Here is a 26,421-nt window from a genome sequence, read left to right as displayed (position 1 = left end):
GGATATCAGGATGATCAACCCAGTGAGTATCATTCAGCCAGTATCCCTGAGCATCATCAGCCAACATTGCCTCATAACTGCGTTTCAAATAATGTATATCTTCCTTGTCAATGCCGCGTGTTAAAAACTCGTACAATACAGTCATTTCTCCAATAATGTCCCGTTTGGAAAACACAACAGCCTTAGTAACAGGTTTAACATATGCAGTCTCGTTCATAAGCTCCTCAAACTTAGACTTTCGAGCTTTTTTGGAAGCTGGAGGCAGTTCATTTTCAACTGAAGTTGCATGATTAGTAAGCGGAGGTCGAGACAATGGCCGCTTAGCACCTCTCGGTGTTTCGTCACTACTAAGCGGAGAGGCAGAAGGTTCACGCCTGGGTGGTAAGCTATAGGAGTGTTCAGCCGTGATGTCAGGAGGTGATGACAATTCTGCAAATGTATCTTCAGGTGGAAGACCCCCATTCAATACTGTAGGTGGACCTGTGTCTGTTGCAGTCTTCAGGATGATGGATTCACCACCAGCCAGAGCCATGAGTGCTTCTGCTGCAGCAGAATCAACAGTGCTGTGCATTTCCATTTTGTGCAACGGACTGAGAGAAGTGGGAACAGCAACACTCGCTGGCAAAGGAATTTCCTCAAGTGCAGGTTTCATATCCTCAAGTCCCGCAACTCCAAATCCACTTTCTGTATCACTGAGACTCTCAGGGGGAATAGGAGTTTCACTGCGCTCAGGTGTCCTCGATTTACTGTGAAAGTTAAGAAAGATTCATTACACTGGCATGCATGAAAAAGTGAAATTACATAATCACAAAATAGTTGTGTTTCAATTTTTAGCTACATAATGAAAACATTAAGATTTCATAGATAAATAATTTTAATGGTTAGTAAAGAATTATATACAAGAATTAGCTAATAATTGATTTCTGAATCATTAGCAATAAGATTCTGATTTTTACAGATGTAGACACACCTATTTCTCAACAAAACTGATATATGCTGATAATTAGTTGATCATTTTATTACACAATTATAACAAAGTTAAACCAGAAGATATTCAATATATATGTATGAAACAAAATAAATTAAGCCAACAAACCCCATTTTACTATGCATGAAAGATATACATAAAATATTTTATTCAGAGTTTGACACACTGGGTTGGCTTCATGTAAAAAAATTTAACTTTTGTTAAAACGCTAGATTTATGCACAAGTCTCAGTAAAGCAGAATCTACTGTTGTTTTGGACTTAACACAACAGTTATTTGTGCATTTGTATGAAATCATTCCAAAATAAATAAAGACCTGCATAAGGAAACTGGACTATTATACACAAAGTTACCTCTTTCTTTACTAGGATTTGCTGCAGTGAACTTTTCTGATAAAAGTTTACGCCAGTCAAGGACTCAAACCCTTGCACTTGTCTTCATCCAACTGAGGCTTAACAGTATACCATTTTAGCTAGTTATGAGAGTTCAATGCCAGACGCCCTTAATTAGCTACAAGATTGTGGTAGAATCACACCCTAAATGATATATCCTCTCTCCTAGGAGTGCTAAACGCACCGCAGAGTAGAAGACTACCTGTACTGTTTGGAATATATGAACAGAGGGCATCTAGTGGCAACATGAATCTCTGAGTTAGCCTGCGAGGCTTCGATGATGCTTCTGGAAAGGCACTAATCTTGAAAGCCAAATACATAGGTTTAAATCCTTGTCTGTCACCAAGTTTTAATTTGACACAGCAGCTCAGTGCTAAATTTTTCCTCTCACAATTAGTGGATATTAGTCTCCGCCTTGTAACAACCCAGAATGGTTATCATATCCGATCTTTCTCAAACTAAGTGAACTTGTTTAATCCTCAACATTGCAAAGCTGAACTTTCCGTTAATCAATACGGTCTTGTTGCCTGTAGATAAATGCAGAGCCCAGTGCTGCACTGATATGAGCACTGTTAACAGAATGAAAGAGTAGTTTGTGCCTGTCTCATCTCTAGCAACTGCCTTAGGATGACCAGAACTGGTTCACTAGATTCTACATAGAATATGAGAAAGAAACAAGTTCTCTGAACCCGTTGGTGAGTTCAACCACCTAAGGCTGGCGCGTATCACTACTTCATACACATTGCAGCCACTGACGAATCCCTATCTCATCTCTTTGGCGTGGAAGACATGTCATTTTGCTCCAACAATGCACTACAAAAATGTAATTGTGTTATTAAAATTGCACAGAACTCATATGAGAATTATGCACATTAAAATCACACACACATTTCCCAGAATAACATTTAAAACTGCTGTGTGAAGGCCACTCTTACATCATCCTCATAGCAGTGACTGACACACTGTTGTGTGAAACAAGGATAGAGAAATGTGTCAACAAACAGTGTGCTGAACAGACATACCCCTAGCAAATGATATAGCATCAATAATAATTTCAAGGGCTGTTTGTACAAAGCAGCTCATCTTTGATAAACACAAAAAATGAACTTCAATCAAGCTGAGCTCAAAGCCACTAAATGTTGTAGTACATAATCAAGACTGGCCTGGATGCTCCTGGAGAACATCCATTCATGCATTTCACCTACCAGACCACAAATAGGTTGCCAGAGGACTATGACAAGAAAGTTTCAAATCAATCATATATTAGCCATTTTCAAGTGATGACATGAAAGTGCAATTTGCCCTTCCCAGAACAAATGGTACATATCATTCTTGTACATGTGTCATTGGAAACAGTTCTGCTGAAATGTGGCGTGTAGCATCTTCTGAAACTTTCCTGATGTAGCTGTTACCCTAGTACAAATGAATGAACTTCAGGTGCTGTTAGGCCTGTGCAGGACATGGTGGCCCATGTGCAGTGTAGAATTTTCATCCACAGTGCAGGGCAAGTTAAATTGTTTGTTCAGTAGTGGAGGTCACCTTTGTTTGCCCATTAGCTGGTTGGTGATGCATTGAGCTAGCAAAATCAAAGCATACCCCCTGCAATCTTTCTCAAATGGTTTTACAGAAAACATACAGCACAAAATTTTCATTTTTATGTCACTTATATATAGCTTTATATGTCAGCTTCACGATGAAGTGCCTGTCATTTGGTTACAAGTCACAGTTATTGAGATATCTGCATTTAAATAAGACAATGCTCGAAATTTGAAAAAGTTTGCAATGAAAAGGAGGGGTTGCTATGATTTTGTGTTTGGTACATATTACACCCTGCGCTGCTGTATAAGAAATTTAGCTAACATCTTGACTTTTTATTTAGACTTGGATGGAGGTCTCTACTTGTCACCAATCTTGAAAGAACTGAGTTTACATAGCGCACTAATTTGGAATTGCACTCGGCAGTGAAAAAGCCAGAATGAAATATCTGTAACATTCCTCGTATCTCATAGATAGCTTGACATATTCAAACAAGATTCTGACAAATGACAGCATGCATGGAGGAGAATATTTTGCCATATGGTTAATACACAAAGCTTCATTATCAACCATGCTGTTCAACAAACTAAAGACGTATTAGGTCAAACATGTAATTTTTAAGGCCAATCTATAGCTGTTGAAATGAGAATTGCCATGAGTTGGTGAGTTTTGGAACAACATAAGTGCAGTTATAACACCTTTATTTTTGTACCGAAGATGTGCTTTCTCCATAGCCTACTGACCTTACTTGTCCTCAGTTCCTCACTTAATAAACAACTGTGCCTGCACAACAAGTTAGTGAGGTGACATTGTGTAAAATCGGGTGTATTTTGGCAAAAGAAGCAAATTGTAACATGGCAACAAAACTGAATCATTAAAAAAGCCTCATACTTCACGGTGCCAATCGGACAGAACTCCATCCTGTTGGAAAATTAAGTCCTGGGAATCTCCCCTAACTTGAGGGAACAGCCATTATTCCAACACGTCCAGGTATGTGAATCCTGTTACAGTCCTTTCCGCAAAGAAAAATGGTGATTAAACCTTTGCACAAGATATGATTGATCTTCGGAGAGTCTTTCTCGTGTTGCAATGGTGAATGTGGGTTTTCCAAACCCTATATGTGAACATTGCGTGTGTTGACATTTCGCTTCATCACTAAAAATTACATGCTTTAGAAATGTGTCAACCTCCATCTTTGCTAGCACATTACCAGAAAATGTGCGACGCTTCCCTTTGTCCTTGGGATTGAGAGCCTGCACAAGTTGTAATCAGTACGGTTTATACAGCAAACGCCGTCTCAGAACTTTCCATACAGTTGGTTGGGGTATTCCAAGTTCTCGACTGGCTCTATTGGTAGACTTACTGGGACTGTACAAAAAACTTTCTTGAATCTGCCGGACACCATCCTCTGACACTTGCAGTCGGTCTGTGCTTTTTCCTTTGCACACACTCCCAGTCTGTTTAAACTGCTTAAACCAATGATTAATGCTTCTACGAGTCGGTGGATGAATACCAAATTATATATGAAATGCTTGCTGCACTGCAATTTGTGACTCACTTTTTGCTAACTCAAGAACATGCTCCACAGTCTCCATCTCACTCAAAACTGACAGGGAAATGGAATGATGGGCCTACTGACACGTGAACTCTACTGGCCGCTTCTGAAACCATAACCGCCTTCCCACCAAAACCTCTGAAACTTCCTCTTTTCATTGGCATAAAGCTTGTTCATTTTGGATTAATACTTTAATACACATGAATTTTTGGAAATGGGTCCATCACTTAGAATAACTCTGTAGTTGTCGATAGGCACACAAAAAAGAATGAAAACATGCTAGCCTTCAGTTGAATCCTTTAATAATGTAGACCATGTACACCCGAGTGCGCGCATGCGCATACACACAGACAGGAAGAGAGAGAGAGAGAGAGAGAGAGAGAGAGAGAGATGCCTTTTTAGTTACAGTGTGTCAGCTGACCACACAATGCCAGGATTACAGTTTGAAAGGTAGAGTTTTGTAAGGGATTGTATTAGTTGTGGTGGGGAGAAGGAGAAAGAGGTAGAAGCAGAAGGAGGGATTGGGGAGGGGTACCTGGCAGCTCAAGGGGAGGCTACCGTCGTGTAAGGTAGAAATGCTAGAGGAGGCACCGACGTGTGCGGGATAGTAACACAACACACAGGTACCATACCAGATGAGTTCATGCGGCGCACAATGATGTTAACATGAAGGCATGGATTGAGAGGGGGTGACAGGACTGGAAAGGAAGACTTTTGGGTGCAGCGTGTTAGCAGAGATTGACGCCTTGAGGATTATGGGAGTTTTGAAAGGATAATTCCCCCATTTCCATAGTTAAGAAAAGCTGGTGCTGGAGGAAAGATCCATGTGGCACTGTTTGTGAAGCGGCCACAGAACCTGAGCATGCAGTGATTAGCAGTGTGTTCTGCCAGTGCATGGTCAACTGTGTGCTTGGCAACAGTTTGTCAGTAGCCAGCCATCCATTCTGGAGCATGCCCCCATGAAATCCTGTGCAGAAAGTAGTACACAGTATATGATGTGACTGCTTCCACATATAGCCCTTCCTCTGATGAAACAGAATAAGCCTGTGATAGGAATGTAATTTATGTGCTGAAAGAGTGAATCAGGCAGGTCTTGCCCCTGGGTCTTCCACAGTGATATGACCCAATGGCAAAGAGGTTGGGAGTGAGAGTGGCATAGGAAGAGACCAGGACACCATGGAAGTTGGGTAGGCAGCAGGGTGCCACTTTAGGAGTGGGGCAAAGGATTTTGAGTAGGACGTTCCCCATTTCTGGGCATCCTGAAAGATAGTCCCTGTGAAAGGACATGACTCAACTGTTCCAGTTTGGGTTGATATTAGGCAATGATGGTGCATTCCTTTGCATTTGGTTCTTGGCGGTGTGAGAGGATATGGAACAAGAAATCTGTTTGCAGACTAAGTTTGAAGGGTAGTGCTTGCCCGTGAAGGCCTTAGTGACCCTCAGTCTAGTTGCCAAGGGAATTTTAGTCACTGCAGATACTCCATACATGCGTCGCCAGGCTAAATGGGGGCAATTTTTTGTGTGGAATGGGTGACTGCTGTTGAAATGCAGGTAGTGTTGGTAGTTATCAGGCTTGATATGGATGGAGGTAAGGATGGATCCACCAGAGAGGTGAAGGTCAAGATCCATGGAATTTAGCAAGTTGGGTTGAGGAGGATGAGGTTAAGGTGATTGGGTAGAAGGCATTGAAGTTGAGTCGGCATGAAGCAGCCAACATGTGTTTATCACTGCTCCAAGGTGTAGCTACCAGAGGATGCTGTAAGTGTTGCAAATAAACCGAAGAGGCACTAGTCACGAGAGAACTTGATGCTCTCCACTGTTCAGATGAAAAAGTCTTTGACTCAAAGCTCCCACGTTGCAAATTTCCAGCAGGAATCACCCATTCTTTGTTCGGGGACTTCAGTGTCAGGGGAACATTCACACCGCGTCACCCTGTGCACTGTAGGCGTTTTTCTTCTTTCCGCACTCCCTTCCATCAATAGGTTTAACACTTCCCACTTCTGTAGGTTCACAATTTTTTTCCCCTTTCCAAAGAAAAGCAAACATGTCATGACTCCCTAAATACAGAATCTTTATGCTGGAGAGACGGTAAACCAACGCATCGCCAACTTTACAGTACAACCTGCAGCATGACGAAGGGAGCACAAGAGGCAGTAGATACCGTTGTACCCATCAGTATCACCGTCCTCTTAGCAATCATCAGGAGATCATTTATCAACTGACAAGTGGCAGTGACACTGCAAAAACATCAACAGAACATACAGTCACAATACCAGTAATATGAGATATGGAACTTCCTGGCAGATTAAAACTGTGTGCCGGACCAAGACTCAAACTCGGGACCTTTGCCTTCACTTGCCTGCGAAAGGCAAAGGTCCCGAGTTCGAGTCTCGGTCTGGCACACAGTTTTAATCTGCCAGGAAGTTTAATATTGGTGCGCACTTCGCTGCAGAGTGAAAATCTCATTCGAGAATGTGAGACATGTTCTATCTTGACCCAGTGGAATTACTGGGGGCTAGAATCACAAGAGCTGAAGGTAATGGAACCGGAGTTACCACAGTCGGAATTACCAGTCAAGGAACAGTACCACAGTGATGGATCACTGCAGCTCGGAGGTCCCAGAGGAAAACAAAAATAAACACACAAACAAGAGAGCCATTATCTCCTTTGGCAATGGTGGGGCATTGTTGCTAACACCTACTACACCTATCATTAGTAGCAGCAACAACGACAACAACACAAGGGACAACAGAAACGGCCCTGCAGCAGCCCCAAACAACAACACAGCAACAGCTACGCAGAGCACACCTACACAGACTGGATTTGCACCAGTCATCACACACAAATACTGAGACCTGAGTCTTCAAAACAAAGCATTCATGGAGAGATACAGACCAACATCTTACTAAAAACTATTAGTGGATCATGCTGCACTACATATATCTACCAAGGCTGGGTACACAAACCTAATAAGCTTCCTACAGAAATGCAATGTTGAATAAACCATGTACAGAACTGCAGATAAAAAACTCAGCAGTACATAATGACGGGAATGGATTCACGAACTCATAATGAAACAGTACAAGGAGAACTTGTGGTTCTTGGCTGAGAATGTGTAAGTGCAAGCTGCATGACACGGTTCTGAACACACAGAAACATAATCAACTAATTGGTGGAGCTATCTGACATGGCGAGATGCTGCGACCTGCTGAAGGTACAGCTCTTCCCTCACATGGTCATGACTGGAGAAATACACAACCCACAACAAGCACCTCAACAATGCCACTGCTCTCAGAATTTTGGAAATCTGGCCGTACAGAGTGGTCTGGCACCCTGCTGCTGTAAATACACTGGCAGCTATTAGATCCCAGAAGTGCATACAGTGATAAACAGATGAACACAAATGAGCCAACTGCAGTGGCCACACAGGGCCAGTAATGCAGGGTGCATTGCCTGCATAGAGGCCCGAGATGCAAAAACACTAAAGATAACAAAGCAATCATCATAACAGCTCCAAAGCCCTCCTCCTCCTCCTCCTCCTCCTCCTCCTCCTCCTCCTCCTCCTCACACACACACACACACACACAAACACACACACACCACACACACCACACACACCACACACACCACAAACAACGATTGAGGAGCTGAGTCTCCTTTTCACTGGTATTGTTTCTAGAACTCTACCTGTGGCAAGTGAGGGGCAGAAGACTTACAGAGCCCCGCAGACTCACAGACAACACAAGCCACTGCACCCACACTAGTCACAAGACTAGAACCAGAGCACAACAACACAACCCTGCCCCAGAATTTTGGACTGCACAACGCACAAAAATATTACATATTACAAATGGGCAACCACTACCTCAGAAGCAGAAGAAAGGAGTCAAACAATATCCTAGCAAACGTAGGAACATTCCTACCCCACAACAACCACACCTACAACAGACCAACAAAATGCAGGCACACAGCTCAGAGTGTCAAACCCCAATGCACACTACATTTGTCCTCACCACAACTATAACATGGGTGCCAACAAAATGAACCCTCAAAACCAACATCGAAGCCTGCCCATACACCACGCCAAAACTAACAAGCAGCCAATAACACATCCACTAATGCAAAGGCCAACAGAAACATGGTGTTGGACGAACAATCGAGAAATTATTTCTCAACCACACATTGACTCAGGTCCTCATGAAGGTCTTTGGTTTCATCATCATACTCGGCACGCAGCTCAATGTGGCCACATCCGACCAGCACTGAGCTGTCATAACAAACTCCTTCAGCACACTCCTCACCCACTCTCATGGATAATAGTCCCTCACGCAAAAAACGTTAACACTGACACAGATCCTGTTCTGGAACACAGATGTGATCACCAACATCTGAACAACACTATTGAATTAGTCACATTCATAGAGAGGAAGGGTATCTGGATTGCTCATGAACGAAATGAAGCTTAAACTACACAAACAACTTCACTTATCAGGCTCCTGCAGGTATTGTACTCGCCGACAGGACAGCAAGGAAGGGGGCAGAACAGCAATCATTATGCACAAGGAAAAGAACTCACTGAACTCAAAATTTTGGAGGCCACGCCCTTCAGGCCTATACTAACGATATTGCTATACAATCCACCTAACCACATCATAGCAATTGATATCAGCACAATACATAACACTGCCCCATGGGTCATCACTGCAGGAGATCTTAATGCAAAACACCTTGACTGGAACTCTTGGAGGTGAAAATCCAAAGGCAAAAAACTATTTGAACATACACTAGGCCGAAACTACATTACACCAGTGCCCATTGATCCATTGTACGTACCCTATCACAGTGGACAGAGGCCAGATGTGATAGACTTGGCACTCATCAGGGGCATTGCAGTTACACTCAACATTGAGGTAGTAAATGATATGCCCTCGAACCTCATGCCTGTAATACTGCAAATGGAAGAAACACTGCACAGCATAGAACAATGCCGGATACAAAACTGGAAGCACATGAATTGGGCTCTGTTCAAAGAAACGCTTGATAGTCTTATTCCAGACACATGAACTTACGTGCACAGCTCAAACTGATGCAGATGTCAAAGCACTTATCGTTGCTGTCCAGGATGCAATGATCGACACCATTCCAGTCTTTACACCACACCACACCACACCACCACTCAACGGCCCTGTCCCATTAAATCCTGAGCCTTATCTCAATGAGAAACTGTCTCACAAGATACAGGCAGGGCATACTGGCAGTGCACCAGGGCAGGCACTCGTCATACAAAATGCTCGTTAACAGGCTCCACTGTATTATATAGGAGAAAATACAAATATTTAAAGTCACACAGTGCTATCAAAAACTCCCTGGGATGAACAAGCATTCAACCTGGAATGTGGAAATTTACTTGTCACTTCACCAAGGAGAAATACTACATGGCCAAACAGCCCTGCATAATCCACAGAGGAGAAGGCAGAGCTAATGACCATAACACTTGCAGCATCATTCACACCAAATTAAAATCCCACCAAATACTGCATGTTACTTTCCAAAGCATTGAAATCGATACTGCGGTGCGCTTTTGTAAGCTAGCCATAGCTCGTGTCACATGATCTAGCCAGCCGATGCCAGCGAGTATTCAGAGCATAGGACACATGATGTAGTCAGCCAACAGCAACATCACTGGTAAGCAGAGCGAACACACAAATAGGAAAAGTTAATGGTTTAAATTAATATACATAGTGATGCTACAAGAAAGAAAAACTTAGTGATGCTACAAGAAAGAAAAACTTCCACATATAACATTGGTCTCTAAGATTAATAAGCTGCAAGAGAAGGTAAGCTTTCACATATAATATTGATCTTTTTTGAGCATGTTACGCTTTAAGATACATCACACAAATGTGCCAGTAAAAGTTTTAATAATGATATAAATATCTGATCATCTGGACAAATGGTCATCCTCAAAGAGTTGATTTTTAAGTGAGAGTTAGGCACTCTGTGATTTAAGAAACTCATCGTACATTCTCGCACATAGTTCATCCTGCACAAAAGGAAATTTACCCTGAAAGCAACACTTTTCAAACTACGATTCGCAATATTTTCCTGCGATTTGTTACGATTAGGTTCGTTTGATCAGTTGCCAGAGAGTGCCAGATAACGCGCACCACCGCGCTTGCTCAGCTACGATGATGCAGGAAGCCCGTATGTTCGTATGTGTAAAACATTAAAACATCTTACATTATGCCTTTGAAGAAACAAGACATCAGAGTATACTCTAAGAGCATCAAAATTTTACTCCAAAAACATCAAAATTTCGTGAACCATACTAAAATCCATAATTTGACTTATTTGTATGTCCAAATTCAGATGTAAATTTTCTTGGAGTGCCAGTACCGTATTATCTCATGTTTGGTTCTCTATTATGGCATTATGCCATACGTGATAGAAGATGAAAATGTGCACTTGAAATGTAATGAACAGTTGAAACTAGCCAATACTGTGAACTTAAATAATTCATTTCAAATAAATTGACCGCCTCAGTGGGCAAGATTAAGAAAAGCCAAATTTCTCTAGCAAACTGACAAAAATAACCTCATTGTTCTTCAAGGTGATTAATACTTGACTGTTAGAAAGGTGGAAATAAAATCAGATCTGAAATCAAGAACATATTTGAGCCTCCCATGATTATGTGAGTGTATTTTAATTCACTTCATAGGTCCTGGCCACAGAAATACATTTTGTTTTCGTTTGATGTGAGAGCAATAAACGAAGAGGAAACACCAAAATCACTAAACGTGAACACAGGACATGTGGAAACTACCCATCTCCCCACCACAACTGAGACTGCTCTGTGTATCAGTCCCAGACCTACGATATTTCCAAACCCGGGGCAATACTAGATAGTGGGCCACCCCGCCCCCCTCAAGTGTTTGTGGTAGGACAGAAAAAATAAATAAATAAAAATAAAAATCAACTTTTCAAAAATATACAGATTTTGTAGCACACATCTTTCTGAAGAGTCTGATACATAAAACGTGTGTTCGAGGGAAATGTAAGACACATTATTTGGTCTTCCCCCCCACATACATTTCGTGAATTGAACATAAGGAGAAAATTCGAGAAATTAGAGCCAATACAGAGGATTACCGACATCAATCTTCCCACACACTATTCACGAGTGGACAGTGTTGGAGGGATCAGATAGTGGTACTGAAAGTACCCTCCACCATACACCATTAGGTGGCTTGCAGAGTTAGGTGTCTGGCTACACCGGAAACTAATCTGAGGGGACCACAAAGAACATGTCGCCAACTGAGCACATTTGAGGCCCATCTAACTTTATCCAGTACTTAAGCGGGAAAGTGCATAACCAGCAAAGTGCACTGAATAGGAGAGTGTCTATGTCTATGTGCATAATACCTTTGAGGATGTATGCAGCTCCAGTCTTTGGATATGCAGTTCCAACACACCTGCACTGCTTACAAGTCATGCTTCATATAATAAGCAATGCTCCATGATACAAACACACTGTGAATCTTCTCAAAGGATACTATCTAGCGACACTATCTGACGTATTTAAAAAACTTGCCATATGACTGCACAGGAACTCAAGACACACTAACAATGCTTTCATGCCAAATCTGGTAAAATAAAATAACAACCATAGCTGGTAACATAACCACCCAAAGACACTCTTTACTAGGGACACTCTTTAATCGCGTATGGCAAGCTAAAGTACACAAAGACACTCTTTACTAGGGACAATAATGTGTGGCAAGTTAAAGTACACAAACAATGTAAATACTGGCAAACCCCTACATCTCAACAAAGCTGACTGGCACTGTCAGCTGAAAATACAGCCACCCAACTGGCTGTAGCAGCGAAGCCAATTTACATATTAAACACAAACAGAACTCACCTAACACTACACATCGTGCAATCAATTTTATGACCAGCTGACCACTGATATGACAACTTCAGCATTTTACAGGTACACAGATGCTGCAGCCGGGCCAGGAGACGTTATCGGTGCCCAGCATCAGGAGTACCTCATATCAATATAGAATGATACTCTTTATGATGAACCTAAGCTACGACACTGGTACTGAGCTTTGCATAATACCCACAAACGAACCATAACCTTACCCTTACATGATCTGTCGCAGCAAGCAAGAAAACCCACTACTGCTCTCTTACTACCTGTCAAGATTGTTGCAGAGGTTTTTTCTTCCGTTGGCACTGACCTTGGCACTTTTTCCACCTCTGCCCTTAAACCTGCTACCCTTCAATTGCTTTGCATTCACCTTTTATCACCTTGATGAAACCATGTTACAGGATATACCTATCCTAATGCATGGACAACATCAAAGATCTGTATCATGTGAACTCCTTGATAAATACTAAAAATCACAAAGGCGATGGTGGTCACCATACTGACATGGGAGTGGAGGGGTCAACCCCCACCTGCCTTTTAAAAAAATGTGTTGAAATTGTGTAGGAATGACAAAAAGGTGTTTTGGTCCTGGGTCCAGATACTGAAGTTATCACTGATTAATCTGAATAAGGCAAAGGGTTTAGGGTTTGGAACCTAGGAATGTTTTTCCCAGAAGGCCATTAAACAGGTTGGCATATATTTGTACCAGTTGGCTGTAATGGCTGTGTCATGGATTTTTTTGTATGCTTCTTTCCCTCAAAGGATAAATATTAATGTGAGAGGATATAATTCATGATGTACATAAGAAGTGAGATAGCAGGTTTGGAATTTGAAGGATGTTAGTAAGGTAGTGTTCAATGGCAGCAAAGCCATGGGCATGGGGGATGTTGGTGTATGGGGAGGCAGCATTGATGGTTATGAGTAAGGGTGCAGGTGGTAATGGGATGGTAACGGTTAAGAGTTGATGAAGGAAGTGGTTTGTATCTATGATGTCCGAGGCTGGTTGGAAGTATCGGTCGACAGAGTGGAGATTCTTTCAGGTGGGAGCACAGCAAACAGCTACAATGGAGCATCCAGGATTATTTGCTTTGCGGATTTTAGGAAGACTGTAGAATGGAGGTGTTTTATAGGTCATTGGGTAAGGAGGGAGATGAAGTCAAGAATGAGATTCTGGGAAAGTCCTAAGAATTTGAAAAGGAACTGGAGATTATGTTGGACTTCTGGGATGAGATTACTATGGATGAGCTTGTAGGTGGAGCAGCCACACAGTTCACAGACGACTTCTATTAGGTAGTCAGTGCACATCTTCACGACACTGATGGAGTGTTTGTCTTCAAGAAGAATGATTAAATCTTGGCCTGTCTTGAGGTTGTGAATGGCTTTCTTTCTTCTTTTGAGTGGTTTGTGTTCTTGGGAAAGGACCTGGGGCAGGATGGTGCAGACAAACAGGAGGTAAGAAATTCCTAGACGGTAACCAGGAGGTGGTTAAATGGTAGGGGGTGAGGAGTGTGGCTGGATGGGGTAAGGACTGGAACAGGTAAGGTTCAGTGTTGAACTAGGTTGGCCTGGGTGGAGAGATTGGTAGCAAGGAAGTGTTCCCACTGTAGGAATTGGGAGGAAGACAACAGATCTCTGATTGGTTGAACTTTGATGCAGGGATAAGGTGAGGCCTCTGGATAGGACTGTAGGATTTGAGGTTTTTGTTAGACAGAATGACACCAGTGTTCTTAGGTTTGTTTAGGTTTTGAGTTCAGTTGAATGTTACAGAGGAGTATTGGAGGACGTGGAAAAAAATTAGCAAGGCAGGGTCTAAGTACTATGAGCAGTTACAACGGGGATAGGATAAGTACTGATCAGCAGAGATGATCCATGTTGGGAGCAGGATGCCAACAAGTTTGGTCATTCGTGGAGTTGGTGTCTGGAGAGCTCTTCCAGGAGTTGGAGAGGCAAGGGTTACAATTTAGGATCTGACATAAGTAATTGGGACTGCGCAGTAACAGTATCTTGAGGTCAGAGTAGAGGTGGTTCTGAGATGTCTGTGTCATGGAGATTTTCTTCTAAAGTGACACGTTTACATGGAATAGGAACTGGGGGAATTTTAAAATATGAAGGTCATTGTGAAAGGAGGGATGGGATCCAGAGAGAAGAATTTTTATGGTAAGGCAATTGGGGGGAGGAGGAATTCCAGCCTTTAAGGAACTGACTGTGTGACTGAGCTTTACATATGTATCGCATACCTAGGGACAGAAAGTTGGCTGAAACCAGACGTAAACAGTAATGAAATCCTAAACTCAGATTGGAATGTATACTGCAGAGACAGGCTGGACAGTGAAGGGGGAAGCGTGTTTATAGCGATAAGAAGTGCAATAGCATCGAAGGAAATTGACGGAGATCCGAATTGTGAAATGAATTGGGCAAGGTCACGGTTACTGCAGGCTCAGACATGGTAACTGGATGTCTCTATAGGCCCACGGGCTCAGCAGCTGTTGTGGCTGAGCACCTGAAGAATAATTTGGAAAATATTTCGAGTAGATTTCCCCACCATGTTATAGTTCTGGGTCGAGATTTTAATTTGCCGGATATAGACTGGGAGACCCAAACGTTCATAACGGGTGGCAGGGACAAAGAATCCAGTGAAATTTTTTTAAGTGCTTTATCTGAAAACTACCTTGAGCAGTTAAACAGAGAACCAACTCGTGGCGATAACATATTAGACCTTCTGGTGACAAACAGACCCGAACTATTTGAATCAGTTAATGCAGAACAGGGAATCAGAGATCATAAAGCGATTACTGCATCGATGATTTTAGCCATAAATAGAAATATTAAAAAAAGGTAGGAAGATTTTTCTGTTTAGCAAAAGTGGCAAAAAGCAAATTTCAGAGTACTTGATGGCTCAACACAAAAGTTTTGTCTCAAGTACAGATAGTGTTGAGGATCAGTGGACAAAGTTCAAAACCATCGTACAATATGCGTTAGATGAGTATGTGCCAAGCAAGATCGTAAGAGATGGAAAAGAGCCACCGTGGTACAACAACCGAGTTAGAAAACTGCTGCGGAAGCAAAGGGAACTTCACAGCAAACATAAACATAGCCAAAGCCTTGCAGACAAACAAAAATTACGCGAAGCGAAATGTAGTGTGAGGAGGGCTATGCAAGAGGCGTTCAATGAATTCAAAAGTAAAGTTCTATGTACTGACTTGGCAGAAAATCCTAAGAAATTTTGGTCCTATGTCAAAGCGGTAGGTGGATCAAAACAAATTGTCCAGACACTCTGTGACCAAAATGGTACTGAAACAGAGGATGACAGACTAAAGGGCGAAATACTAAATGTCTTCTTCCAAAGCTGTTTCACAGAGGAAGACTGCACTGTAGTTCCTTCTCTAGATTGTCGCACAGATGACAAAATGGTAGATATCGAAATAGACGACAGAGGGATAGAGAAACAATTAAAATTGCTCAAAAGAGGAAAGGCCGCTGGACCTGATGGGATACCAGTTCGATTTTACACAGAGTACCCGAAGGAACTTGCCCCCCTTCTTGCAGCGGTGTACCATAGGTCTCTAGAAGAGCGAAGCATTCCAAAGGATTGGGAAAGGGCACAGGTCATCCCCGTTTTCAAGAAGGGACATCGAACAGATGTGCTCTAACGTTGATCAGTTGTAGAATTTTGGAACATGTATTATGTTCGAGTATAATGACTTTTCTGGAGACTAGAAATCTACTCTGTAGGAATCAGCATGGGTTTTGAAAAAGAATGTCATGTGAAACCCAGCTCGTGCTATTCGTCCACGAGACTCAGAGGGCCATAGACACGGGTTCACAGATAGATGCCATGTTTCTTGACTTCCGCAAGGCGTTTGACACAGTTCCCCACAGTCGTTTAATGAACAAAGTAAGAGCAGACAGACTATCAGACCAATTGTGTGATTGGATTGAAGAGTTCCTAGATAACAGAACACAGCATGTCATTCTCAATAGAGAGAAGTCTTCCGAAGTAAGAGCGATTTCAGGTGTGACCTGGTGGATGACATCGGAAGTTCACTGAGGCTTTTTGCAGATGATGCTGTGGTGTATATCGAGAGGTTGCAACAATGAAAAATTGTACTGAAATGCAGAAGGATCTGCAGCAAATTGACGCATGGTGCGGGGAATGGCAACTGAATCTCAATGTAGGCGAATACATAGAAAGATAGATCCCTTATCACATAGCTACAAAATAGCAGGTCAGCAACTGGAAGCAGTTAATTCCATAAATTATCTGGGAGTACGCATTAGGAGTGATTTAAAATGGAATGATCATATAAAGTTGATCGTCGGTAAAGCAGATGCCAGACTGAGATTCATTGGAAGAATCCTAAGGAAATGCAATCCGATCACAAAGGAAGTAGGTTACAGTATGATTGTTCGCCCACTTCTTGAATACTGCTCAACAATGTGGGATTCGTACCAGATGGGGTTAATAGAAGAGATAGAGAAGATTCAACGGAGAGCAGCGTGCTTCGTTACAGGATCATTTGGTAATCGCGAAAGCATTACGGAGATGATAGATAAACTCCAGTGGAAGACTCTGCAGGAGAGACGCTCAGTAGCTCGGTACGGGCTTTTGTTAAAGTTTCGAGAACATACCTTCACTGAAGAGTCAAGGAGTATATTGCACCCTCCTACGTATATCTCGCGAAGAGACCATGAGGATAAAATCAGAGAGATTAGAGCCCACACAGAAGCATACCGACAATCCTTCTTTCCACGAACAATACGAGACTGGAATAGAAGGGAGAACCGATAGAGGTACTCAGGGTACCCTCTGCCACACACCGTCAGGTGGCTTGCGGAGTATGGATGTAGATGTAGATACCTTTCTGTGCTGACACGGATTAGGCACATGTGTTCATCTGGGATTGTGTGTGTGTGTGTGGGGGGGGGGGGGGGGGCACACGCGCAATGTAAAGAAATTTTAGAACTTAATTTAATGCGTTTCCACCATCTTTTTATTTAATAAGTGTAATTCTTACGTTAATTCAAATATAAAGAAAGAACCTCCCAATACAGTTTTTAATACATATTTCAATGCAACACTTTTTTTTTTTACACACGAAGCAAAAAACTGAAGGTGACTGCAAAAATTCCCATAGAAAGAGGCAGCTGGAAACACACATCAATGCAATGACTACATATCTAAGAAGCAAGAACTTTCCTGAGTTCAACCAACAACTGTGGCTGAAAGCGATGAACAAATGAAATAAGGGCTCATTCTTAGACACCATATTTGAATACTGGTCATCAATACTCAAGAACAATTCAGAATCCACAACTTTTCTGTTTCAGATTGCCCGATATTACTCTGCAATCATAAATCACAGATTTTGTTAAACTATTCTACATGGTCTGTATTCATCAAGGCATTTCTTTTTCTTTTTTAAAAATAAGTGTGTATTATATGTGACTAAAGTTCCCCAAGTACAGACTGTAGCTTCAATCAGTAACAGTTGAAGTAAATTACCTGAAACTCTCCAACTCTTCAATATCGAGCTCCAAGAGCCGCCGCCTGTACATAAGAGGTCTTTCTTCGTCTCCATCTTCGTCCTCATCCTCACTGTCACTCTCTGTTGATGAAGTATCGGAACTTTCTGATGACGAACTGGATGAGGAGGAACTTGATGACTTTTCACTTTCGCTCTGCATAGTGGGTGGTTTATCAGAGTGCCTCTGGAAGAGATCTTCACTGACATCTCCCTGTCAGAACAAGTCCAGTTTATTATTGTTAATATATGCTCTGATGTCTAAAAATACAATGATAACAATCATTTACTTCATCCGAAATTGAAAACTCGCAATGATTTTTTTATTTTTAGGAATGAAAAAATAAGGTACACATCTGACTGAATTTAGCTTCAAAATATCAGCTTTAAGATTATTGTGAAAAGCAGATTATTTATTAGTCAAAAGTGTAAAAACTGTTTTAGTCAGTCACATATTAATGTCAAATTTTCCCTGTTAGATTCTCAATAGTAAGTGCTCATTCCTCTTCATCAAATTTCCAACATGTTTTTTTCTACCACACAAGGCTTCACATTTTTGTCAACCCACTCAATTTTAACATTCTTCTGTAATCACATAGTTAATGCTTAGAATTCTTTTGTAATGCTTCCCTACAGCCAGTGTTTCATATAGTCACATATCAGAGTTTAAAAATTTATTTGATACACCAAGGAGAATGTTTCCGTGATTCAATGATTTTTGATACAGAAAATCTGTGAAATATATCTTTCCAAATACAAATTAAAGCCATCCAGAGCAGATTTCCTTTTCCATGGTTGTTAATGTTTCCTTTGGCTTTGCAAAGCTACAAACTCCCCTAGATTAACTATCATAACAACAATTGTTGCTGTTATTTTAAAAATGTTCCTATTAATTGCTAAACAGAGGGTTACTATGTTTGACTGGTCTTGAACAATGTGTGTACTTTCTGCATACCTCAGATATTTTTTTAGAACTTTTCAGTGATCTCTGATTTGTGGCAATGAATGGAGCCTTTGACTGAAAAACCTTTTTTCCTTTGTATGTGACAGGATTAGCTCTACAAGATAATCGTCAGATGCCCCTGTCTGTCGAAACTAGTAAAGAAAACACCTCTACTTTGTTTAAGTCAATTTCCCGTAAAACTGACAGTTTTAGTATACTGTTATAACTCATTTATTTAATCCATATCGGTATTCATATAAAAGCTACCGAATACTTCAGTATCTTCTTTGCACAGTAACTCAATTTCCAGTTCAACGTGACGTGCACAACTTTCCAAAACAATGCTTCATTGCTTAAGTCATCACACTTTTTTTTGAACTATTGTCCATTTTTATGTCAGTTATTTTGATCTCATCTTCTTGAACTACTTACTGATCTTTTTTAAAGCAGCACATATTGCTTGTAGTTTTTATATTTTCTCTTTACGAAAAAAAGTTATTTTTGTTGTTTATTCTTGGCTCAGTGAGACCAAGTTATTTTTTGTTGTTTATTCTTGGCTCAGTGAGACCTGCCACAAAACACTGAGATTATTTTTTGCTCCATACTCTATGCATGCAATAATTTCCCTTTTTACCTCTTACATAATGAAAGTTTTTCTGATGTTAAATGTTCACACTCTTTTATGTAATTCATGACATTAGTTTAGTATCAAATGTTAGAATAATAATTGCATAACTTTATTATTCATAGTGGCAAAGTCCGTGATAGCTTTTCTGTTTACCATTAGAACACTTGCTCATCCCTTGTTTACATTACCTCAAAATGTTTTGGTACGCAGACTTTTGATATCAAACAGATGAAATGTATATAATGTGGATCATTAGTGTACAACAGATTCAGTAATTTAAAAGATCAAACTCAAAGTACAACCAATAGGAATGTGCAAAAAAAATATTAATTATTTTTATTCTTTTTATTTTAAAAACACTCACACAATATTACAATAAGCATAATTGTTTTTGGTCATACATTGGTCATCTTCAGATTATACAGTTATGGAATCTGTGCATAACACACCAATCACTTTTCTTCATGGACAGAATGTTATTTTTTCCAATTATTGTGTGTGTGGGTGGGTAGGTCTAGGCATGTGTGTGCATGTTCCTGTCTGCCCGTTGGGTCTAATGGGAGCTGTGTTTACTGAAGGAAAGTACTAATCAGTCCACCTGTCTCTCTGTATATTTAACAATAACTTGAACAATAAAACAAAAAGATACTTGCAACTTACCGTAAAGATCACACATTCAGTTGCAGACAGTGTCTAAACTGCCACAGATGGCGGTCATGTGCGGATGAGGTGTGCTTGCTTGTGTGAATGTGTGTTTCCTTTTATAATGAAGGCTATGACTAAAAGGTAATGTGTAGCCATCTTTTTGTTGTGCCTGTCTGCAATTTGATGTGCTATCTTTAAAGTAAATACCATTCTATCTTTTCCTTTTACTGCTGATATTCCAACCTGGAGTTCCCAGTGTTTAACAATAATTTTAACTGTATTAGAATAGTTGTATCTTTCAGTGAACTGAGAAAATATTGAAGTGTTGCTAAATAAAGTGTGCTAGAACCACCCTACTCTCATAAATTCATGTGGTAAACAAAACATATGTGGTTAACATTTTCTTTTAAATAAACTACACTACAAATTACTACACTGATCTGTATAGAACCAACAAAAAAATATTTAAAATAAAGCAAGAATATCATGCTTTTTTATGAACTCTCATCAGGAGAGGGGAAAGGAAAGAAACATCCTGACAGTAACTTGATGTGATTTAAGAAAGGCGAAAAAAGGCCACACGGAAAAGAGAAATGAAATCTGGATGCCACAAACGGAATTTGAAACCCATTGCTGCTGAATACAAGAGCAGTGCCACGTTCCTTTGTCAAAAAGAAGAGTAAGTCATCCAGAATGCATGCACCATGCAATAAAAGTAAATTAAAAAGATAATTCAAAAAAATTAAACGATTTATGCAATTTTTTCCCTTAAAACTTAATTACCAGTGTTTGAGCTTAAATTACTTCACCAAATTTTCAATGTGCGTAAGTAAGCAGTATTTTTTACAAGACTTTATTGATGTATAAAGCGTAGTTTGCTCATTTCCTTGCTACATTCTTCAGAAGTGGTAGGGAAAGGAATAGAGAGAATTTACCTGTGTTTCTGTATCTGAAGGCTGAACAATTTCTTCTTGGTCACTCTCAACCAATTCCTGCCTCCTCTCTTCTTCTTCCATTGGTGATGGTGACGGAGGTTTAATTTTACGCTGAAAATCATATGATAAACGTAGTATACCATCAAAAAAGAATGGAACTCTGTGAAATGATGTATTTTAAATCCTATTACTCTTCATGCTGTCAATGTAAGTATTTTTAGCATTCCAAAAGCAAGGCCAACAAAGTTTTCCTAGTCATTCAGTATTAAAGTTATCAACACCCACATGGGTCATTCCATGTCAATACAACCAATGTGAGAAAATGTTCCACTCTCAGATTTGGCTGAAATTTAGTACACCAATGCTATCAAGTGTGGAACACTCATGTACAAAATTTTAAGTTCCCCTGCCAATTAGTTCGAGAATTATGGCTTATGGCGTGGCCCAGAAATTGCAACCCGCATCTGGCAATCTATCTTAGACCCAACTTCAGGTCTTAATAACTTTGGAACTATTCCACACAGTCCAGTGAAATTTTTCCAATCCAGTAACATCAACTTAGAGAACACACTCTATGAATCAAAACACCAACAACATATTTCTGAGGGAAAATAAAAAATTCCAAAATGTGATTAAAAAAATGTAATACGTTAAAAGGTACATATTGTAGGTGCCCTCTAAGCCAAATATAATTCACTCAAAAAGGGTATAAATTTTTTTGTGGTAACCTTAATGTGGCCTAAACACACACAGAACTCATCTTGCCCATATCAGTCACACAAACAGAGTTACATGCATAAGAAAATACAAAAATTTGCTAAATTACTTGAAAAACATTGAATTTCTAAGGGTGGAGGCACAAAAGGGACAAGTGATATCCAAGCCAAATTTCAAACACTGCATAAGTAGACCATAATATAATATGAGGCAAAATTTCAACTTGTTATTGCAAGGCATTTGTGTACAATAAAAATTGACAGAGATGTATTTGGTTATGTTTCTTTTAACATGATTTAGCAAGTAATAGTGATGATGCAGACAACTTGTTTCACGTAAAGCTGCAGCAATTGTTGGGAACCATTAGGCAACAGAAAGTTAAACAATGGTAGTTTTCAGGGGCAGAATGAGTCAATGTTACGCAGGAACAACAAAGGAAACAAGCAACAATTACAGGTTACTCATGTTTTTAAGAGTCTACTTGAGACTGGTCAGTACTGTTGTGGAAAGTCAGTATGGAGGCAGGAGAGTGTACTAGGGGTGCTTTTGTTCAAACAAGTTGCAGTATTGGTATAGCACAAGCATCTGAACATCATAAAACAACATATGGAACAAAATGTGGCATTCGCTTTGTACTGTATGATCTGGATGAATCGGACCAAGATTTGTTGCTATGGAGATCTGAGATACACCCTGTGGGCACAAGAAGTACAGTTCCAGGAAAGTTTAGTGTTTGTTATCATCATATGAAAGTGTTTCTGAATAAGTATTCTTCCCTACAAAGATGAAGTTTTGATCCATTTTGGATTTATAAAAGGACAGTGAAGTGTAGCCCCAGAGAAATTGATACAAAATCAGTATTGAAATTGAATCAGTGCATGGGACTTAACATGAAACCAGGACAAAAGTTATGTTCCAGGTGTGTTACACTGCTAAAAAATGAAGAATATTCTGATAATTTACATGACAGTGACAAAGAGTATCAGCCACCTACAACCACAGCGAATGAGCAATTAAATGCTTCAGTGACTGCTCTTGGTTTGTCTCCCATGAAGAAACACAAAGTTGGGAAAGGAGACAGGCCCAGCTATGGTAGAAGAAAAGAACAAGAAGTGCAAATGGAGTTAAAACACAAAATAGCTGACACACTAATGGTGGAAGAGGAAGAACTATCTGCTCCAAAGCAACAGAAATCATGCCAGAAATGCTCTGATTTGTACAAAATTGTGCATGATTTGAAAGAAAAATGTGCCATATTCACACGCAAGAAAAAAGTAGCTATTCTTACCCTTGCACCTTCCAGCTGGTCTACTGACTACACTGCAAAGGAATTCAATGGTTCTACGTATATGGTAAAGCAAGCTAGGAAAATAAAAGCAACCCAAGGAGTGCTTCCACAACTTCAGCAGGTTCATGGTAAGCAATTGAGTTCAGAAATAAAGTTGCTAGTGTCAGAGATTTATGAAAATAATGACTACAGCCGAATAATGCCTGGAAAAAAAAAGACTATGTAATGGTGAAAATGGGAAAAGTATGTGTAAAGATGCAAAAAAGACTGTCACTATGCAACATATCAGAACTATATGTAGAATTCAAGGAAAAGTATCCCAATACCAAAGTACGTTTATCATCTTTTTTCAATCTTTGGCCAAAATGGGTTGTGCCTGTAAGTGCAAGGGGCACACACAATGTTTGCGTACGTGAGACCCATCAAAATGCTAAGCTGATGTTTGCTACTATAAAGGATTCTGGTCTGGATTACGAAGGTGCAATGAATCTGTTAGTGTGTGAAATCAGTTCCTACCAGTGCATGATAAACAGGTGCGAAAAGTGTCCTGGTAAGGCAAATCGTGCAGAACACATGAATAACAAACTGTATGGTGAACTCCTTATGGATGATGATGAACTTGTTTCTTATAAACAATAGACACACATGCATCGCAAGTACAAAGCTAAGTACAGTGGAAGATTTTGTTTAAATGTGTTGTCCAAAAAACAGACAAACTGACCACACACAGCTTCAAAGCAACAGCACAACTGGCTTGTCTCCAGATTTGTAAGGATAATTTGAAACAAGATGAAATTGTAGTAATACTAGACTTTTCTGAAAATTATAAATTTATAGTTCAAGATGCCATCCAAGGATATCATTGAGACAACAGTCAAGCAACTCTCCAGCCATTTGCGATTTACTATAGAGGTGAATCAGGTGATGTGTCTGTCATGAACCTGCGTGTTTTTAGTGACTGTTTAATTCATGATGTCATTGCAGTTCATGCCCACATTCACACTGTCATGGCATATGTAAAAAAACAAGCTGCCTCACATAGATTTTGCGAAATACTTCAGTGATGGGGCACCTAGTCAGTACAAAAACTGTAAAAATCTCAAAAATTTATGCATGCATTACCATGATTTTCAGATTCACGCAGAATGGAATTTTTTTCGCAACAAGTCATGGTAAACATGTATGTGAGGGTACTGGTGCTACCATTAAGCGCATGGCATCATGAACTAGTCTGCAGCACCCTACAGTAGGTCACATTCTAACACCTCTTCAATTATTTACCTGGGTACAGAAAAATACCTCTGGTACACAATCATTGTATGTTTCAAAATATGAGGTGAAATCAGTCGAAGAGTTGCTAAAAAGCAGACTAGAACACGATAAAACTGTTGCAGGCACAAGAAGCCATCATCACTTCTCTCCACTGGACTCTGACAATGTGCAGATGAGCAGACTGTCCGGTTATAACTATAGGTTCATGCACAACATGTGTCTTTACAGTGTGTCTGACTCAGGATTCAGAAGCAAAAGCAGCAACATACAACCAGGTTGCTATGTTATTGCTGTTTATGATGACAAATGGTGTTTAAGATGTGTTGCAGATTGCTGTGAAGCAGAAGGTGATGTATTTGTGAACTTCATGACACCAGCAGGACCAACAAGATCATTTCACTGGCCACGTTTGGCAGAAAGGTGTTGGATTCCTTCTGAACATATTCTTATGACAGTTCCAGTTCCTACCACAGTGTCAGGAAGACAGTACAATTTGCCACTCAATGTACAGAGTACATTAGCTAAAGTGTGGGAGAACTTCTGTTCGAAGCACAATCAACTGCTCGGAGTGTAGCGGCAGTAGGGAGTCTGGTACGTCGCAAGGTACACCCCAGGTGTTACATGCTTCACCCACTGTCCCTGCTGTCGAGACATCTTCGCAGGTACCGGGCGTGGTTGGCCCAACCTCACCCCAAGGGGAGTGGCGGGTTCAGTGGCGTTCGCGGCGCACGAGGCGGAGGGTAAATGTGGAGGCTGGCCGTGTGGCATCGCCCGCTGTGCCTGTGAGTGGACATGTGGCTGCTCCTTCAGCAAGGTCCAAGCAGGCACAAGGGGGGAGGGGTTTATTAGTTATTGGGAGCTCCAACATTAGGCGAGTGATGGAGCCCCTTATAGAAATAGCGGAAAGGTCGGGGAAGAAGGCCAGTGTTCCCTCTGTCTGCTTGCCGGGGAGTCTCATCCGAGATGTGGAGAAGGCTCTATCGGCGGCGATAGAGAGCACTGGGAGCACACGACTGCAAATTGTTGCTAATGTCGGCACCAATGATTCCTGCCGTCTGGGTTCAGAGGTCATCCTCAGTTCGTACAGACGGTTGGCGGAATTGGTGAAGGCGGAAAGCCTCGGTCGCGGGGTGGAATCAGAGCTAACTATTTGGAGTATAGTTCCCAGAACCGATCGCGGTCCTCTGATTTGGAGCTAAGTGGAAGGCTTAAACCAGAGGCTCAGACGATTCTGCGGAGATCTGGGATGAAAATTTCTCGACCTCCGCTATCGTGTGGAGAAATGTAGGGCCCCCCTGAATAAGTCAGGCGTGCACTACACACTGGAAGCAGCTACAAGGGTAGCGGAGTACGTGTGGAGTGCACATGGGGGTTTTTTAGGTTAGAGAATTCCCTCACTAGGCCCGACAAGACGTCTCCTGAGACGCGGCAAGGTAGGAGCAGGCAAAATGCAACAGGGAATAACAATATTAATGTGCTAATAGTAAACTGCAGGAGCGTCTATAGAAAGGTCCCAGAACTGCTCTCATTAATAAATGGTCACAACGCCCATACTAGGAACAGAAAGATGGCTGAAACCAGACGTAAACAGTAATGAAATCCTAAACTCAGATTGGAATGTATACTGCAGAGACAGGCTGGACAGTGAAGGGGGAAGCGTGTTTATAGCGATAAGAAGTGCAATAGCATCGAAGGAAATTGACGGAGATCCGAATTGTGAAATGAATTGGGTAAGGTCACGGTTACTGCAGGCTCAGACATGGTAATTGGATGTCTCTATAGGCCCCCGGGCTCAGCAGCTGTTGTGGCTGAGCACCTGAAGAATAATTTGGAAAATATTTCGAGTAGATTTCCCCACCATGTTATAGTTCTGGGTCGAGATTTTAATTTGCCGGATATAGACTGGGAGACCCAAACGTTCATAACGGGTGGCAGGGACAAAGAATCCAGTGAAATTTTTTTAAGTGCTTTATCTGAAAACTACCTTGAGCAGTTAAACAGAGAACCAACTCGTGGCGATAACATATTAGACCTTCTGGTGACAAACAGACCCGAACTATTTGAA

At 40.9% G+C, this 26,421-nt stretch overlaps 1 protein-coding gene across 2 annotated transcripts in view; it reads right to left on the bottom strand.

Annotated features, from left to right (window-relative positions):
- Positions 1–26,421, bottom strand: part of LOC126285372 (histone-lysine N-methyltransferase SETD1B) — a 189,714-nt gene that overhangs the window by 36,523 nt on the left and 126,770 nt on the right. For both annotated transcript variants that reach the window (XM_049984697.1, XM_049984698.1), the window contains exons 9-11: positions 21,080–21,190; positions 17,910–18,142; positions 7–746 (exon numbers count right to left, since the gene is read on the bottom strand). In XM_049984697.1, the coding sequence (XP_049840654.1) occupies positions 7–746; positions 17,910–18,142; positions 21,080–21,190 (1,084 nt within the window). The remainder of the gene's footprint in view (positions 1–6; positions 747–17,909; positions 18,143–21,079; positions 21,191–26,421) is intronic.

This window comes from Schistocerca gregaria, chromosome 8 (assembly GCF_023897955.1).
Source record: "Schistocerca gregaria isolate iqSchGreg1 chromosome 8, iqSchGreg1.2, whole genome shotgun sequence".
Classification (NCBI taxonomy): domain Eukaryota; kingdom Metazoa; phylum Arthropoda; class Insecta; order Orthoptera; family Acrididae; genus Schistocerca; species Schistocerca gregaria.
This window is presented reverse-complemented; position numbering and strand designations above follow the sequence as displayed.